At 34.1% G+C, this 19,862-nt stretch overlaps 1 protein-coding gene across 1 annotated transcript in view; it reads left to right on the top strand.

Annotated features, from left to right (window-relative positions):
- Nucleotides 1-19,862, top strand: part of COL22A1 (collagen type XXII alpha 1 chain) — a 283,216-nt gene that overhangs the window by 30,413 nt on the left and 232,941 nt on the right. The window contains exons 3-5 of the mRNA XM_068129833.2: nt 377-500; nt 1,671-1,946; nt 2,363-2,443. Of these exons, the coding sequence (XP_067985934.2) occupies nt 377-500; nt 1,671-1,946; nt 2,363-2,443 (481 nt within the window). The remainder of the gene's footprint in view (nt 1-376; nt 501-1,670; nt 1,947-2,362; nt 2,444-19,862) is intronic.

Here is a 19,862-nt window from a genome sequence, read left to right as displayed (position 1 = left end):
TTCTTCTGCAAAGACAGCACTATGTCAATCTTATTTTTTATTCCAAGATAATATACCAAAACCTTATTTAATGGCTTTCACTTTTAAAAGGCTTCATGGTATATTGCTCGTTTAATAATAATATAATAATAATATAATATTTATATAATATAATATAATAAATAATATATAATATATAATATATAATATATATATTATATAATATATATTATATTATTATATATATTATATTATATATTAATATATATAATATATAATATAATATATAATAAATAAATAATATAATATAATATAATAATATAATATAAATAATATAATATAAAATAATAATAATAATACTTCATTTGATATATTTGCTCGTTTTCTTTTTTTTCAGGAGCATATTTCCACAAGGCTTACCAGATGAGTATGCCTTTGTGACTACCTTTCGACTTCCAAAACCGACCACCAATGAGAAATGGTACATTTGGCAGGTTATTGACAAGTATGGCGCACCACAGGTGAGTTCCTCAAGTTCAACTACTCGTTCAATTAGCAGATGCTTCTATCATGTCTGTAATGGCCAAATTTTGTTTGAATGAAATTTGTAATCACTTTATGAGGAGTTAATCAAAGTTATATCCAAACATTTTGCAAATGGAACAATGGTCGACATCAATATTATATTTGCAGATATGTGTCCATATGTTTTATACCTCTCCCACCCCCCCCTCCCCCTCCCACAGAACTCTCGATGTCCCTGTTCTCAAATGTTGTGTTTGCGTCCTTCCCCCTCTCTCCCCATCTTGTCTACCGCTCCCCATGTTATATGTTTTATGTGTCGATTTGTCTTTCTGTGTGATTAATGTTAGCTCTTTCACGAGCCTCGATCTTGTATTAAAAAAAAAAAGAAAAAAAAAAGATATGTCTGTGGTGATGTCACTGGTTAGCCCGTCCCCTGCACAGCAGGAGATGGGGTTTTGTAATCACCTCTGTGTGTCTGTCTGTCTTTCTGTCTGTGTCTGTGTCTGTCTGGGCCATAACATTTTTACCATTAGAGTTTTGTCATCATTTTTTCACCAAAGCTTTATTATGATAATACAGAGAAGGCAAATTAATAATTTTGTCAAAAGGTTAAAGGTCAGTGTCACCTAAAATCATCAATTTTCATCTGATTGACCTGAAATTTTAAGAAGTTGCCTATTAGGTGACTGAATTGGTTTATTAATTAAAAGGTAGGAGTATATTGTGTTTTAGATCAAAAGGTCAAAGGTCAAGGTTGCATAAAATCAATTTTTGTTCAGTTGACCTGAAATTTAAACAATTTGCATATTGGGTCATAGAATTGGTTCACCAATCAAAAGCTAGAAGCTGATTTTTTTTTTTCAGATGTAAAGCTCAAAGGTCAATGCTGCATAAAATCAGCAATTTTAATTTTGTATTTTTTTTTATAAAACTGCTTTCGTTATTTTTAGCATATGGAAGAAGAAAAGGACATCTGAATACAAACAGATGCAGATGACAGGCTTTGCATTTTCAGATGCTTTCTGGGTTTTTTTTTATTGTCATTGGTGGTGATGCAACTAAAATTAACCATGGCCACAACATTGTTTTTTTCAGAATCCTACACATTGAGATTAATATCTGAATTAACTTGAATCATTGTCTTAATTCCAATGTCGTCTTTCCAGGTGTCCCTTCAGATAGATGGGACAAATAAAGCCGTACGGTTTGGGGCAGTGCGCCCAGACGGAGGCGCATCTCAGGCAACATTTCGTGGAAAAGGTGTTTCCACTATCTTCAACCGACGCTGGCACACGCTGGCAGTGGAAGTGGCCACACGTCATGTGTCACTGTCTGTGGATTGCCGGCCTGTTGGATCACAGCGTCTAACCACACGTGAGAGTGTGGACATTGGTGGGCGTACATTGCTTGGGAAGAGGGTGTATGACAGCGTGCCTGTCGAGGTGAGATTCATATTTGTGTGGAGAGTTATGTCTGTCCAAGTTGGATGATGGTATCGATATTTGAACTTTGTGAAATGTGTTGCCAGGAAAATAAGTGGAAATGAAAGTTTGAGTAGGGTTTCCAAAGGGCACTCCATGGTCATTTGAAGAGATCAATATAGAATGCTATATTTGTCAGGAAGGGATACAAGACATTTGATTGCACTGAAATGTGCTGCAAGCAGGTTGAGGATAGTTTTTTCTTTAGAACTTTCTTGAAACTTCCTTGTTTTGATATGAATAGCTGAATATGAATTTTGTTGTTACGTTTCAAATGCCTGTGTCAAAAACCTTCCGTTATATACACACAGCTCAGAAATGCAATTCTTCATGACAAAGTCAACAAATTAACAATATGTTTTGTTTTTTTGTCTTAGTTTGATCTCGAACGAATGGTTATTTATTGCAATCCCAAGTATCTGGAGCTGGAAATGTGCTGTGAACTTCCAGGTAAACAGGTAAGAAACTATATTTCACAGAATTAAGGTAAACAATTTGGTGAGTAATATTTTATCGTGGGTGGAGTCTTTTTTTTGCCAAATCATTAGAACATCCTTTTGCTTACTTCATTATTTATCAAGATTTGATTATCTTACTAGAATTCACCAAATGTCCGTCCATCTGTCTGTCTGTCTGTCCGTCTGTTCCCAGGTACCGCAAAAACGGCTGAACCGATCGCAACGATATTTTGGGTGGGTAATCCTGGGGCCCCCTGGAGTAAAATAGGCCATATTGTTTGTCCAAATTCAGCTTTGGTCTTCAGCATTTTCAGGTTTGGACTCCCGCCTAACGTTATTGTCCCGGGTACCGCAAAAACAGCTGCACCAATCGCAATGATACACCTCCATGCCCGTGGGATTCCCACTGGTGACCCCACTAGGAAAATAAAATTCACAAACAGTAAACATAGAAACAACATGTACAGATACATTCAAAGTACGCCACCCCTCCAGCACCCCTATACCATATCCTCTAACATGTGGCACATATATAGAATGTATCTGTACTTGTTTTTTTTTGAGGTGTACATAATTGAGGTGTACAATAATTGATTGATTAATTATGTAATTAAAATAAATAAATAATAATCGCCCCTTCGGTGCCCGGCGATGATGTCATGCAGCGCCTGGAGATGGAATAGGAAAGGAGTGGTGTACTAAATGCATATTAGTAATGCCTACACCTTTTCGATGTTTTACTTGTCGCCCAGGATTGGCAGGATTGTCTCCAGGTAGCACACTCACTTTTGAACTGTCCAGCTCAAATACAAGGTCATTACGACACAAGGTTAGAATCTTGACTCGATTATATGCTGTCCACCTATAGTGTGTCTGCTTCCATCCATGAATGGACGTCCCACTGGGTGTTTCATCTGCTAGCATTAGTTGGTGGATATTAGAGATTCCACAGTGGGGTTGGTTTCGATCTACCAACCTCCCAGACTCAGAGAGGACGTTCTTAACCATTACGTCACTGCCACGACAAACAAATTTTCCAAAGAATCCCGATCAATTTCAGTTGTAAAATAATTTTTTGCATACAATATTTTATATAAATTATAGCATTATTCTGTCTGTTACTTGCGAAAATCGAAGATTTTTCAAGTATATTAGTTGGTCTTGTGCGTTATTCTGTCTGTTTTGTCTGTCTGTTTGTTTGTCTGTTTGTATGTCAATCGCCTACAGTTCACAATTTTAAACTGATCTCCAAAGGGTGGAGTTGGCCATAAGGAGGGACATCAACGTAGGCCAAAAGGTCAACATGTGCGAAAGGTCAACAACTTAGGTGCAATTTCTAAAATCCTCGATTTTCATCCAATTGACTTGAAATGTGAACAGGATTTGCATATCAGATCACTAAAATCAACCACTAATTATTTTTGAGGTCAGCATAGGCCAAAAGGTCAACATAGATAGGCCAAAGGTCAACAACTTATTTTAAGGATTTTGCAAGTATGGTGCTATGCACAACATACTTCCTGTTTGTTTCTGTGCCTCTCTTTCCAACGATTTCCAGTTACATCCTCGACCAGGGATCATAAACCCATATTGTTGTAACGATCTTTTTCCAAAGAGTTCCGGTTGTATATCATTGTTTGTTGGTTTTCCATTATGAATGACCTTACATGTTCTTTTTTATCATTTAGCTTATCTATCCACCATTTGACTGAAGAAAGATAGTGGAATCTCAGGATATTACGAACAATGGTCACATCAATATTGTTTCATTGTTATTTTACTTTAACCTTGTCCTTCATGAATGGGAACAAGAACATTGTTGGGAACGGGATGAAAGTGGAGTGGGGGGGGGGGGGTGAGGGGGGAGAGCCGAGAGTTTGGAGAGAACGTTTGAGGTGTTGGGAGGGGGGTGTTGAAGCCTTGGGTTGGGAATGTAAATTGTGGACTTGGGGTTTGGGGGGAATGAGCTGAGCACTTGAAGAAGAAAGGGGGAGGGGAGGACAGAGATGGGGTGGAGGGGGCAGTGCAGGGACAAAGTTGGGAAAGGGGGTTTGAGGCTTGGATGGGCATTGAGGACTTGGGGTTGGGAGGAGATGGTTGCGAACATGGGCTTTCTGGGCGGGAGTTGAGGACTTGAATAAGAAAGGGGAATGGGGAGGAAAGATAGTTGTGGTGGGGGTAAAGAGAGGGGACAGAGAGTTGGGCGAGGGTGGGGGGTGTTGAGAATTTGGGGTGGGAGTGGCTGAGGACTTTTGGTGTGGAGGGTATTTGAAGACAAGGTGACGAGTGATTTGAAGACTTGGGATTGGGGGAGGGGCTTCTGGACTTGGGGTTTTGGGGAGGAGGAGTTGAGGACTTGGGGTTAGGTGGGGATGGGGGTAACATGTCTTGAGGACTTGAAGTCACATTTTACATTACGTGGAATTTCCACGGGTCCCTGCTTGTAAAATATTTTACACTTTCCATAACTGAGCTTGCTATGCTCACCAAACAAGGGAAGCATTTGAGAGCAATTTTCGGTGAGAAAATAACCATACTGTGACTACTGGACTCACTTTTGCAACATGTGTGAGTGAGATAGCATGCCAAAACGTTTTAAATTACAAAACTATATGTTGTAATAATAATGTTGTAATTTGAGGATCGAGGCTGAATAAAGAGGTACAGTTATTTCCTTGCATTATTCTGTTAAAATCATTCAGAGGAGTAATCTGATATGAAGTACACAGCACAATGTGTTGTGGATAAACAACCTTGTTATTTACTTAATCTGCCATATTTTTCATATATTTGGAGTAAGCAGTAATATCTACATTTCTGATTGTGCTTCAGATAAATTTGTCCCAGTAAGTATTTCAACCTGGTAAAAAGAAAAGTGGATCAACGAAAAGTGTCGATTCATCATTCAGACAGAAATAGGTTCCACCACAGGCCATTCATCTGAATTAGTATTTCTCGACCAGGATTACACAATCATCCAGCATTCCATAATCATAACCAGACTTTTCCACGATGCCAGCTGTAGCTCCTGATGCAATGTGCAGCGGAACTGTTAAGCAGCAGTGAGAGTGTACCAATAATTATATCGGTCTGCCCCCCCCCCCGACCCCACCCCCTTAACAACTGTGCATTTACGCTATTTGGAGAGGACTAAGAGGCACTCCTCCCTGCAATTGCCCCACCAGCTTCATCTGACCCATCAGCCATAATTACCCTGCGCTGGCGAAGCGAAAAGCGGGGTTAAGCAATCGGGTGCATATGTGTGCCGTGTCTGCATTTTAAAACTTCATTTTCTCAGCAACCGTTGGTCCGATTGACATGAAATGTTACCGTAGAAGCGCATCTGCCTGTACATTATTTTGCTGATAATTATGACGTCATAGGTCACGTGGTACGGACGCCATCTTGGAAAAACGTTACACCTCCATATCTCCCAAACCGCTCAATGGAAAAAATTGAAACATGGCTCATTGTCAAGTACACCCCATGGGGAATAAGATATGTTAATGATGATGTCATAGATGCCTCCATTATGACGTCATAATTCGACAAGTACAACGCTTGATCTGATCAGTATGAAAAAAAATTCCTCTGCAACTGTTAGCCTGATGAACACGAAATTTTCAGAATATGAGCGGCTCCTCCTATAGAATTGTTCTAATGATAATTAATTATGACGTCTTCGTCACGTGGTACAGGCGCCATTTTGGAAAAATCGAAATAAGTTGCACCTCTATATCTCCGAAACCACTCCATGGAAAAAAATGAAATATGGCTCAATCCCACGCACTCCCCTTGGGGAATAAGATATGTTAATGATGCTGTCATCAGTACCGTAATAATGATGTCATCATTCGGCAAGTATAATGCGTGATTCGATCAGTAGATGATAAATGTTGCTTCTGGGACACCTCCGTTTAACATGGGAAATCCCTATCTAATGTCATTTACCCCCCTGTTTTAAAAAAAATCATAAACACCTCTATTTCTCCCTCTATGAACCTATAATCCTTCTCGCCTTATGAACCTATAATCCTTCTCACCTTATGAACCTATAATCCTTCTCACCTTATGAACCTATAATCCTTCTCGCCTTATGAACCTATGATTTTCTTCCTTTATGAACCTATAATCCTTCTAGCCTTATGAACCTATGATCCTTCTCACTTCCATGTAAATTTTACCCTATTCCCCCCACTACCCCCTTAATATAGTTCCTTAGACCACTCTGCTAATGAGCCTATAAATATATTATCTCTTTCTAACTTTTTTAAGAGTTCCATTCTCCTATAGAACTCATCCCCATCAAGTATATTTATAAAGTATACAGGTTCCTTAACCTTTTGTTGTGAAAGTATAAAGTGGTATGTTTCACGGAGGGTTCTTGTTTGACCTCCTCCTCTCCCACATACCATTTTAAAATTATAATATTTATTATCCGATTGATAACCATTAAAGTTCTCACTCCACTCTAATATATTTTTCTTCCCACCCTCCATTACCCCACTTAACAAATGAATACGTTTATCCGTCTTGAGAACCTTCTGACCAGTGATTCTCTCAACCTCTTGAATCTGATATTTTTCACATTCGTTATGTTTTCCATTTATATACCAAGGTTGATTACACCTCCACTCTTTAGTCTGGTTGATACTTGGTTCTATCATTTATATAATAGTAAAAAAGGTGGCGGTAGCCCGTTAAAATCCCTAACCCCCCTTTTTAACTTATCACTTATATATATATATATATCTTATATACTTATATAACCATAAGGGAGACGATCAATTCCATTTTCTAAAATAAACCTCTTATCATCAAAAGCCCCCAATGCTTTCTTATGTGTGGGCGGGGTCTGTGTGGGTGTGGTCTGTGTGGGTGTGGTCTGTGTGGGTGTGGTCTGTGTGGGTGGGGTCTGTGTGGGTGGGGTTTGTGGGTGGGGTCTGTGTGGGTGTGGCTTATGATTTTTTTTTTTTTTTTTTTTTTTTTTTTATTACTACTAATTAAATTAGCTAATCTGGGTGGATGAAAGTATGGATGGTTGTTGTTTAATGAATTATCAGTTTTGTTTTTTGTAATTCTTGTGAGTAAAATGAACCCAAGATTTCTTCCCAATTCATATCATATAATTTGTAAGTCCAAGGCATAGTATCCATTACATCAACGATTTTGAATAATTCATTAGTCCATCTCTTTGTATAACCTTTCTCAAAATGACTTTTCCATCTGTATATTCTTACAATATCACCAACTTTGAACTTGGGCTTTCTCAAATTAATCTCCTTTTCATATTCTAATTTTGTAAATGTTTCTGATGGTTTTGATTTTGTTGATGAATGAACTGTATTATTGTAATTATCTACAATATCCTGAATAAAATACACCCATTTTTGGGAACCGAGTTGTGTGAATTTTTTATATAATTTCTCTTTTAAAGTACGATTAAAACGCTCAATAACAACTGCTTTTCCTTCATTAAAGGTGCTGTATAATTTAATACCCTCCCCCTTAAGAAATTTCATAAATATTTTGTTATAGAACTCTGTTCCCTCATCGGTCCACAGTTTCTTTGGTTTTCTTTTACTTTTATTAAATATCTGTTGGAAGGCTAACTTCAGAGTATAACCTCTCTTGTTTTTCAAAGGAACAACCCAAGCAAATCTACTCCTCAAATCAATAACGGTTAAAGCATACTTGTATCCCTTATCATTTTTTAGTTCGATTAAATCAGCGGACCATATGTGGTCGGTGTATTTAGAATAAACTTTCCTTCTTTTAAACTTTGTGATTATAGGTTTATGTAATTCATCAGCCAAAAGCTCCTCAGTCTTGATGACATCATGAGAGCCTAATAGTTTTTTGAGGGTGAATAACCAAGGCCAAGTTTCAATTTAGCATTTATCAAATTTCTCACAATAAACCTATCAACTTTCTCTCTCAACGTTGGATTTTGTATCAAAGACAAATTATACAACATTTCTCTGTCGGCTTTATGTTTTTCAGTCAATGTAGTGGTTTTCCCATAAGCAATATCATGCTTCATACACACTTCATCAACCCTATTTGTAGGTTTAGACCAAGGTTTAGGATTGTCAGCCTCATCTAATCTTTTATCCAAGTTTGTTCCTGGGCCACAGAAAGAATACCCTGGAAGGTGTAATTCCCCTGGAATTCCAGTTGTTGTAAATTTGCTACCTGACAAAAACTTTTGTATGTCTCCTCCACTTTTAGGAGAGATGAATTGACACTTTTTAGAACCACACACTTGACATATTCCTTTTTGATAAACTCTATTATTTTTAGCTTTAACATAAGAGATATTTTTAGATTTAGTTTTCTTTTTACATTTGAGACAATAACTCATATTTATTTATGAGAAAAAGTTCTACATAGTGCCAAAACCTTTTTGGTTTTCAACATATACATTTCTATCTTGATTTTTAAAACATAAAGAATCCTTAGAAATGACTTCACTCTCTCCTCCATTTATTTACAAATAAAACTAACTAAAGTCAATAACACCAACATCATCAACTATATGTTGTATATCTGCGCTCTGAATTCATTATAGCAAATTTAAAAACCAATAAGTTCGGAAGAGTCATTAATTCTTTATTTTCCTCTTCAGTGCGTTGAGATTTATTTATTTGTCGTAATACCTTCAATCTTTCATTAATCTCAGGAATGGTCATATTTTTATATTTTTCCTCCCTCTCCTCCTCCTCCTTTTTCTCCCTTTCCTCCCTCTCCTCCTTCTCCTTTTTCTCCCTTTCATCCTTCTCCTCCTTCTCCTTTTCCTCCCTCTCCTCCTTCTCCCTTTCCCCCTTCTCCTCCTTCTCTCTTTCCTCCTTCTCTTCTTCAACTCCTTCCTCCTTCTCTTCTTCAACTCCTTCCTCATCCCTTGCTACCCTTGAGTTTGAACCCCAAAGAATATTATACATATACTCATCTGGATTTTGAGATATTCTTGTATCTATAATTATTTTTCTCATAATAGGATACCAATAAGATTTGTTGACGATTTCTAAAAGAGTTTTATATTTCATAACTTTGAGAAGTTCATTTTTATTTAATATTTTAAACAAGTCTCTATTTGTGGGTTTAACAATATCAGTATAAGGCCAGTTTTTAATGACAAAATTCCCATGTATATGCTCCAAATCATAAGGTATGTAATACCGAGCACCCTTTTCTTGTAGGTATCCTTGAATACAAAAATTATAATTCTCTTGTAGTCTTCTTCCTGCCATTTATGTATCAGAAATATATGTGAGATTAATATTATGACAGGTAATACCACCCCATCTTCCCACTACCAAATCGGTTTGTATTCCTCGGCTTTCTATCCTTATCTCATTACCTTCCTTCTTTGTCATGCGAACCATCGCTATACTATCATATATTTTTCTTTTCTTAAAATCACGTATTTGTTGTTTGCTAATTGTACTTCCACATAAATCCTTATCTTCACCAAGTGGATAATATTCTTCTTTACGAGACTGATTTAAATCATGTAGGTCTTCTATGTTTATTGAAAAAGACCAATTATACCCTAAATCAGACATATCATACCCCCATTTATTAATTCGCATATTAACTAAATGTCCTTCTTTATAAAATTCAATTGTAAGCAGGTAGTTAAATTCAATGAGGAAAGGTGTATGGTCAGTATAACCAGGTGTTGTGGTTGTAAATTTTACTTGTTTAACAAAACGTGCTGTTTTCTTTAAAAATATATATTGTGATAAATCACTTAATCTAATTAAGTCATTCGCATCTGTAGGGTTTGGATAATTGATTAATTTATAAGTATTCTTCATATTAATATTTTTACTTACACTATATTTTTGTCGTTCAGCCTGTGCCTTTGTATAATAATTTGATAAATCAATATCCTGAGAGGATTTTCCAAAGATAGAACCATCTTTTCCAACATAAGTCATTTATATTAGATTAAAAATGATATCATAAAAATTTTCATTATTGTTGAGTTTAAATAATACATATAAACATAATTGACCACAACATTTAGAATTAATTTCTTGAACTTGAAATGTTTGATAAACACCATTCTGTAAGAATTGTATTACTTCAACAGGTGGTGGCATACCATAACTATCAAAATAATATTTATCCTGACTATTATGAATACAAACCCAATGAGAACCATTCTGTGTGTCTAAATTCATAATAATATTCTTTGTATTCTTATTTATATGTATTAATTCATCTCTCATACAAATAACCACATTATCAATTTTTAGTGTTTTACAATACTTAGCGAGTTCTATATTTGACGTTGTATTCTTTCCAAATTGTTTAAACCATTTATCCATTTATTTATGAGAAAGATACAATCCATTACCCCGTTTAGTTAGTTTAACACCCGCTTGAGCGATAGAGGAAAGCATATCTCCAACTAACAATCTAGCTTTATCAGGTAGACTTTCAAGTTTTTGAGCAAAATCTACAATTACACCACTTCCACTAATTTGTTTCTCCAACTCCTTGTTATGTCTTTCCAATTCTTTTTGAGCTTTTAGTTGTGCCTTCCTTTCGTTAGCAGTTTTTATCGCTGCTGAAATACCACCAGTCAATGCTCCCGCCGCACTTAAACCAGCAAATAAAGGAATTAGAAATGGGAGAAATCCTCCTCTTGACTTGTCTATTGAATATTTCTTTAACATAGGTTTTGTCATTTTAATTTTAAGTGATCCAACATCATTTAGTGTTTTCACCTGCTCTCTTGTGAGTAAAACATCAATTCTTACAGCTCCTTTTCTTTGAAATGTATTAACATTAATAATACAAGGCTTTTGATTTTGAATACAAGATGTTAATTTATCAAGATTGATTTGATTAACATATACCCCTACCATTTATTTATGAGAAAAAACCTATGTGATATTAATCATAACACCATTATCTGTATTAATCTGTAATTCTGTTTCCTCCAAAAGCAAACAATAAGCATCAACTTCTTCATTCTCTCCTCTTTCAATGTATAGAGAAGTATCCACTCTATTAGACTTTATAGTTTCCTTTTGAGAACTCAGGTCAATTGTGTAGATTGTATAAAGTTTTTGAAACGCAACCATATCCAAAATAGGTTCATTATTACCGTTGCTTTCACACACCTTTTGGTAAGACTTGTAGGCTTCCGCATAATCATTTTTTTCCCAATCAATTTCCAATCTATCTCGCGGATAAAATGTCCCATCAAGAGAAACCCGAAGTTGTTTCACCTTAGCATTATCACTCAGGGCATTATTCTTATTAGTACCGTCCTCTCCATCTGGTTTCTTAAAAATGAGCCATAGGTATCGTGGCTTTCCTTCAAGAACACCCAAATTCCAAGTGTAGGTAGTGTGTTCCAGTTTAACGTGTTGACATCTTCTTTTAAGGTATGATACATTTAGCGGTTTCTTTGAGTTAAGTCTTCTATTTAACATCTCTTCCGTTTTAAGATTAGGAGTATATTCACTAATATACCAACACAAATCATTAATAACAAATTTATTATTGTCGCCAAAAGCATTTTCAACCCCAAAAAGCAACCTATTTACATTATCATTCCTTTGTAGTTGAAATCTAATTTTAAGCCCATACAAAACTTTATCATAATCACAAAATCCAAATATACCTTTCAGAGGTACTGCTACCGTAAAACTATTCTCTGCTTTTGCGTCATCATTATACATTGACTTCCTTTGACTATAACCAGGGTCTGCGTTTGTTCCTGTTGACATATCAGGAATAAAACCTTCAACAGCTCCCTTACCCATTCTATCACTAAACGAATATAGTGTAAATTTCATCATTTCAGATGTAGCAGAGACATAATCAACCGCTTCAACCTCTTGTGTTCCAATATACAGGCGGACACTGTCAAACATTTTCCAGAAGAAATCATTTACGAGTGTAGCATTAGTATTATTCGCAGCCTTAGTGAATTTAAATTTACACAGCAAGAAACTATCAGCTATATTCAAGTAAGTTTGTTGATTATTTATTTCAAAACTTTTTGTTCCGTTTGAATTCCAGTCTGTTCCTGTTATAGCATTTACCTTAAAATAGTCTTCCTTTTTAGTGGAGTTTGAAATGATAATCGTATCATCCAAATCATAGATACTATCAATCGCTTCCATACTTGTATTTATATAGCATTAAAATTGTTGAAACCCTGACCCAAGTATTTTAATGATTTTTTGTCGTTCTTGTGAAGATAGTTGAGTTTTACCTTTTTTAATTTCTTTGATTGCTTGTAATTTATGAGACTCCTTTTGAGCATCTTTTATACTCTTTATAGCACCCGCAACTGAGCCCACGGCAGAAGCAGTTGAACCAATTAGGTCTTTATGTTTAAGGATGGTTGAACCAATACCCATTAGAGTATCAATTATCCCATCTCCTTTATTTCTAAATTGATGTCCCACACCCCGTTGTCTCTTTGGTTTATAGTATCCTCTCCCAAGAAACATACCTTCACCCTTATAGTATGGTGAAAGGAACATCCCATCCCCTGTAATTATTTTATATTTTCCCAACTCGTGTTTTCTCACAATAACCATTATTTATTTATTGAAAAACTTCACGTAGGTGAATTCTGATGGATATAATTTCATCATTAAAGGATATCATACGATTATCTTGGTCGGTTATCCTAAAATTTACTCTGTATATGGTTTTTCCTGACACAGGTAAATAGACAAGATTTTTTGGTTCCATATTAAATTTATAACCAATCGGGGTTGAGTATGCGCTGAATGAAAATATTGTATTTGTTCTTATTCCATCGTTATAAGCACCATCAATCAAATCACAATGAATTAATACTGAATTTATACCGGAGGATATTTGAATGACATTATCACTGTAAGACGTCCCGTTAGTTTCAACCTTTTTTGAAGAGAAACCCAATAGCTCTCTAAACGATTTTTCAATGGTGAAATCAACTTTATAATTATTTTTAAGTTTAATAGTTGATTTTGAAGTGTGTTTTTGAATATCTATTACAATATTTTTTGGTTCATCACCTTTTTCTTTCATAAGGCGAGAGACTTCTGAAGATATTTGAGAAATCTCGTAAGCACCGGGTGAAACGGTTATAGTTTTATATCCACTTCCTGGATTATAACTAAACTTGTTGTTTTTCTCTGTGATATTAAACAAGGTATTATAAGTCTCCATTGACAACAAAGAAGCCTCATATTCTTTTTTGGGGTCAAGTTGTAGTGGGTAAGGGAATGAAGCTGTGTAATCACTCGTTGTGAAATTAAAACTAAGAATTGTGCTTCTCATCTTATTTAATATCTAATAAAATATCTTTGTATTGACATTTATTAATTATTTTCATATTCATCAACTGATCTAAAATGGCGGATGCTTCATTAAAACAATTGTTGTTTCCAGCCTTCTTACTACCTAACAACAATAATAACCTATTAACTAATTGTGATGGGTCATTTGGAAGAAAACTAACACCCGAACCAAGCTTACTTAAAGCATCAATAATATGTTTCTCCTTCTCATTCTTCTTACTTTTACCAGCAACAGAAACTCCATAATCAAGTGTGTTTAGCAACTCAATATACTCTCTATCTTCCTCTCTTTCCATTTCAAGCGGTTCATCAAAATAAGGTGAATTAGAATGTCCATCTTTTGTTAGAAGAAACATTAATCTTGGGGTTAATTCAACATTTGGTTGGTCAGAACTTAAGAACACCAATTTATCATTAAATATCAATAACTTTTCTTTCACAAGATGGAACTGTGCTGGTTCTTCTGTTGGAATGAGACCTGCTCTGGTTTTTGAACCCTTCAAATATTCATTGTTTTGAAGAGCTTCTACAATATAATTGGAAAGTTTATTTACCTTCTCAAGATGCCGAAATAATCCTTCATCATCATATTCTAATTCTCCAAGTTCTTGCTCTGTCATTTGACTAAAATCTTTGAGCATTTGAAATTTTTTTGGAGTAAATTCTACCATGGGAACTGTAGGTGAAATCGTTTGTTGAGTTTTTAAAAGTGGTTTAAAAAATTTCTCTTGTTTTCTTTCAAAGGCTTCTTCACCAGTTAGTTTCTGTCTCCTTTTCTTCTTTATGTCTTCCTGTTGCTTTACAACTTTTGAAAGCAACTCTTGATGTTCTTTAAACTTTCTTACTCTTTCTTCGGTATTCATTTTCTGTATTTATTTATTGAAAAATATCATTTAGTATCTCATCTTGTTTCACAACAATATATTTATATTTTCCGATCGTGTGTTTCATATTATTTTCAAATTCCTTCTTACTACGTAATGTAGAACAATTATCTCTCCAAAAATTATTTGTATCTATTGAATTTAACTTAAATAAAATAAAAGTATTAGCATTGTTTCTTATTGAGCGCCGAGGGAGTTGAAAATATGACTGACTAAGATAAATACAATTACAAGAAGAATGTCTCCCTCTTGTATAGTAGCTATCCATTACTGTTTGGTTTCTCTCATTAACACAATCATCAAAGATAACGAGGTTCTTTTTTGATTTATCTAAATCTTGAGGTGAAGGTATATCATCCGTATTATCACTGAGAATACAAGTTATGGGTTTTAGTTTTGATTTTGATTTCTGTGTATCACAAAATAATTGTATTATATCATCAATATTATAATCATTTAGTTTGTTTTGAAGTTTAAATAAACCGATAATGTCTTCCTTTTTAAGACCCGCATTAAAACCCTGTGAGAGTAGTTGATACTCAGGTTGAAAACTTGACTTTGTAAAAATTATTAAATTATCATAATCTAAAAAATTAGGACTAAGGAGCATCTTTAAAAGTAAACAGGTTTTTCCACATCCGCTTGAACCGACTATTAGACATCTCAATGAATTTGGAAGATTTTTATGGTTATTAAATTTTATCTTATTTTCCCAAACAGGTAAAAAATCATTCATTTATATATTTGGAAAACAAGTCATCTAACTTTTTTTGAGTTTTTTGAGAAACTCTATATTTTATCCTGAGTTCAGGTTTAATTTCAAAATAATCCATTATTTTGTTTATATAGTATCTTGTATTAACATTTCCATTAAAATTATTTTGAATAATAAATATCATTAAACCCTTATACATTTCCTCAATACAAATAGTCTCTTCCCTTGTAAGAAATGGTGTATTATCCCCATAATACTTAACATTCATCTCTCTTATTAATCTTGTAAAGTAATTCATTTTTGGTTCTAATTTAAAAGAGTTATATATTTTTCTATATTTTTTATTATCATTAATTAGAAGATAATCACAGAAAATACATTGTTTATATGCTTCTGATTCTGTATTAAGCCCCACTCTACCACAAGCCGGACAATTCTCTAATTTATCATATGGAGAGTCTGGAAATTCTAAATATCCTTCAGAATTTATCATATTTATATAGTAAAATTATACTTAAAACAAAGTGCCTTTTTTAGAGGCTTTTTTAAAGATGAAACTGTGCTTAAAGTAAAACACCTTTGAGCTTTTCAACTCGTTTTATGTATATAACTTTACTTAAACTAAACGCAAATTTATTAGCTAATAAATACAATGTTTCAAAACACAAAAGACAAATTTCAATCAATCTCTACTTCGGTGGAAGATATAGAAAAATATGTCAAAGATGTTAAATTGAACAAAGATAAATATGGAAATTTTTGGATTAAACCCATAATGGAGAATAACATGTGTCCTTTTATTAAATTTACAGGACAAGCTATGTTAATTAATAACTCTATTAAAGTAAATTTGACAAAAGTTTCTCCACTACTACTAACAATTTACTCAAAGCTTGAAAAGATCATTGATAAAGAAGCTTTGAAAATGAATGATAAAACCATCAACGATTCTAGAGGAAACATTTGTATATTCTTTAATAGACCCAAAGATGTGGGTGAAATTAATAATATGAATATTAGTGGTGAACTATCATTCCGTACTCTGATTATTAGAGATTATTTGAAAATAACATTTAATGTAAAAAATATTGTGGTTATTAGTTCTAATGAAAGAAAATATATAGATATTGATGGAAGTTTAATGGTATGTAAATGAGTGATATTAACAGTCAATACTCTGAGAGTTATTATACTGAGAGTCTAGGATCTGAAGATAGTTATGATACTAATAGTTTGTGTTCAAATGATAGTTATGAGAGTAGCTTTATTGATGACTCAGATAGTGAAATTGAAATTGATGAACTAGAGTATCTAAACTTTCTGGCTAATACATAGACGCTTTACTTTAAGTAAAGTTATATACATAAAACGTGTTGAAAAGCTCAAAGGTGCTATTTTCTGGCTTTCTGGGCCCTGTGCTATTTCTGGTCTTCATCAATGATCTCTCTGACTCTCTTGAAAATCCTCTCTATCTCTTTGCTGATGACTCTACTCTATGTCGCTCCATTCCTCATCCCTCAGATCAGCAGTCTGCAGCCTCCTCACTCTCTGCAGACCTGGACAAAATCACAGACTGGGCAAACAAATGGAACATGTCTTTCAATCCTGATAAATCTCACACTCTTACGATGTCTCTCCGAAAGGACCGACTGGACAACCCTCCCATCTACTTTCTCAACAATCCTCTCCAAGAAGTTCTGTCGCTCAAGCTTTTGGGTCTCACTATCTGCCATGATCTTTCTTGGGAAAACCACATTTCCAAGCTCGCCTCCAAAGCCAGTCGCCGACTGGGCATCCTCCGTCGTGCGAAGTCCTTCCTTGGCACACCTGAGCTCCTCACCACATACAAGGCTTTCATCCGCAGCTCAATGGAATACTGTTCCCCCCTCTGGGCTGGTGCTCCTGCCTCACACCTTGCTCGGCTTCACGCTGTTGAGGCCAAAGCTTTCAGAATCATTGGAATCTCCTGCGATGTAGTCAACTCCGAGGGCCTTTCACTCACTCACCGCAGGCAGGTTGGTGGTCTTTCTGTCTTCTACCGACTCCTCTCTGGCCTTGCTCCCCCAGAGAGGAGTTGGTTTGTCTTTTTTGTGATTATTGTTAGCTCTTTCACGAGCCTCGATCTTGTATACAAAAAAAAAAAAAAAAAAAAAAAAAAAAAATAAATAAATAAATAAAATAAAATAAAATAAAATAAAATAAAATAAAATAAAATAAAATAAAATAAAAAAAATAAAAAAAAAAAAATTAAAAAAAAAAAAAAAAAAAAACAAAAAAAAGGTGTTTTACTTTAAGTAAAGTTATATACATAAAACGAGTTGAAAAGCTCAAAGGTGTTTTACTTTAAGTAAAGTTATATGCATAAAACGAGTTGAAAAGCTCAAAGGTGTTTTACTTTAAGTAAAGTTATATACATAAAACGAGTTGAAAAGCTCAAAGGTGTTTTACTTTAAGTAAAGTTATATACATAAAACGAGTTGAAAAGCTCAAAGGTGTTTTACTTTAAGTAAAGTTATATACATAAAACGAGTTGAAAAGCTCAAAGGTGTTTTACTTTAAGTAAAGTTATATACATAAAACGAGTTGAAAAGCTCAAAGGTATTTTACTTTAAGTAAAGTTATATACATAAAACGAGTTGAAAAACTCAAAGGTGTTTTACTTTAAGTAAAGTTATATACATAAAACGAGTTGAAAAGCTCAAAGGTGTTTACTTTAAGCACAGTTTCATCTTTTAAAAAGCCTCTAAAAAAGGCACTTTGTTTTAAGTATAATTTTACTATATAAATAAATATGATCAAAGCAACGTATTGCGATGTTTGTGAACAAGAATATAAACAATACAAAAGACACCTTAAAACTAACAAACACACATTTAATCTACTTCACCTACTATCTCCTATTCAGAAGGAAACAAAACACTGTTCTGCATGTAATAAAAATATCCTCAAGAAAGGCTTCGAAATACATCTTAAAACAATTCTACATTTATCAAATTTTATCACAACTAAAAACTCTGATGGCGCATTCAAAGAACATATTAAAATAAGAGTCTTTAACTTCAAACCTCCTGAACCAGAGTCTATAGTTGATGCTGTAGAAAGAGTTAAACCTGTTGTTCAAACGTTGATTGAAAAAACACTAAAAGAAATGAAACCACTTAAATTTTATATGGGAGTAAAATTAGAAATGACAAAGGACGAAGGAGTTATAGATACACCATACATGAGAACTGAGCCACACTTTATATCTTCATATCAAGATTTTAAAACATCAGGAGTCCATGATGAACTTATTAAACAAGAGCAAGATGTGGATAATTCAATCGTAGGAAGTGGATTCAATATAGGAAAAATTATTTACATAGACATTCATATTCTTAAATCAGATCCTCTAAAAGCTTCTTCCTACATTGATTTACCCAGTGTTATCAAAAATAGAAAAGCAGTTATCAATATCAAAAATAAAGACAATAAATGTTTTCTCTGGTCTATTCTAGCACACTTACATCCTCCACATTTTCATGATGAAAGAGTATCTCATTATAAAAAATATGAGAATACATTAAATACGAAAGATCTAAAGTTTCCGATGGCTTTAAATGATATTCCTAAATTTGAAAAGATAAATAATTTATCAGTTAATGTTTATGGTCTAACAGAAACAAACAGCATTCAGGTTTTAAAGCTTTCTGACAATTGTAAACAAACTCATATTAATCTTCTATATTTTAATTCAGAGGAAAATTCACATTATACATACATTAAAGATATTGCTAAATTAATAAAACCACAAGTATGTAAAAGAACAAATAAAATATATATTTGTTTGCGTTGTCTTAACTTCTTCCATACACAAGAAAGATTAGATAAACATTCAAATTATTGTGGTGAACATAAATCAACGGTAATCAATATGCCTAAAGAAGGCTCAAATATCACATTCAAAGATGAAAAGAAAAAGATCAAACATCCATTTGTTATATATGCTGATTTTGAAAGTATTCTAGAAAAAATAGATACTGCTTCTCCAGATCCAAAAGATTCATACACAAATAAATATCAAAAACATACTCCTTGCGGTTTTTGTTATTATATCAAATCATCCGTTGGTGATAAATATAACAAGTTAGAGGAGTATAGAGGCTCAAATACCCCAGAGGAGTTTGTGAAACGACTAGAAAAAGACTGTGTCCGATTAACCAAGATAATGAGAGAAACTAATAAACCAATGTCTTTGACGAGTGAACAGAAAAGGGAATTTAGAAAAAACAATGTTTGTCATATTTGTGAGGAAAAAATTGGTGAAGGTCTAAAGGTTAGAGATCATTGTCATCTCACTGGTAAATATAGAGGTCCAGCTCATCAAAGTTGTAATATTAATTATCAACTCCCCTCTTTCATTCCTGTCTTTCTTCATAACAATGCTCATTATGATACGCATCTATTTATTAATGAACTTTCAAAGACATCTGGACACATTTCAGCAATTCCTAACACAG

The sequence above is a fragment of the Myxine glutinosa genome, chromosome 11 (genome assembly GCF_964187855.1).
Source record: "Myxine glutinosa chromosome 11, kmMyxGlut1.1, whole genome shotgun sequence".
NCBI classification, from domain to species: domain Eukaryota; kingdom Metazoa; phylum Chordata; class Myxini; order Myxiniformes; family Myxinidae; genus Myxine; species Myxine glutinosa.
This window is presented reverse-complemented; position numbering and strand designations above follow the sequence as displayed.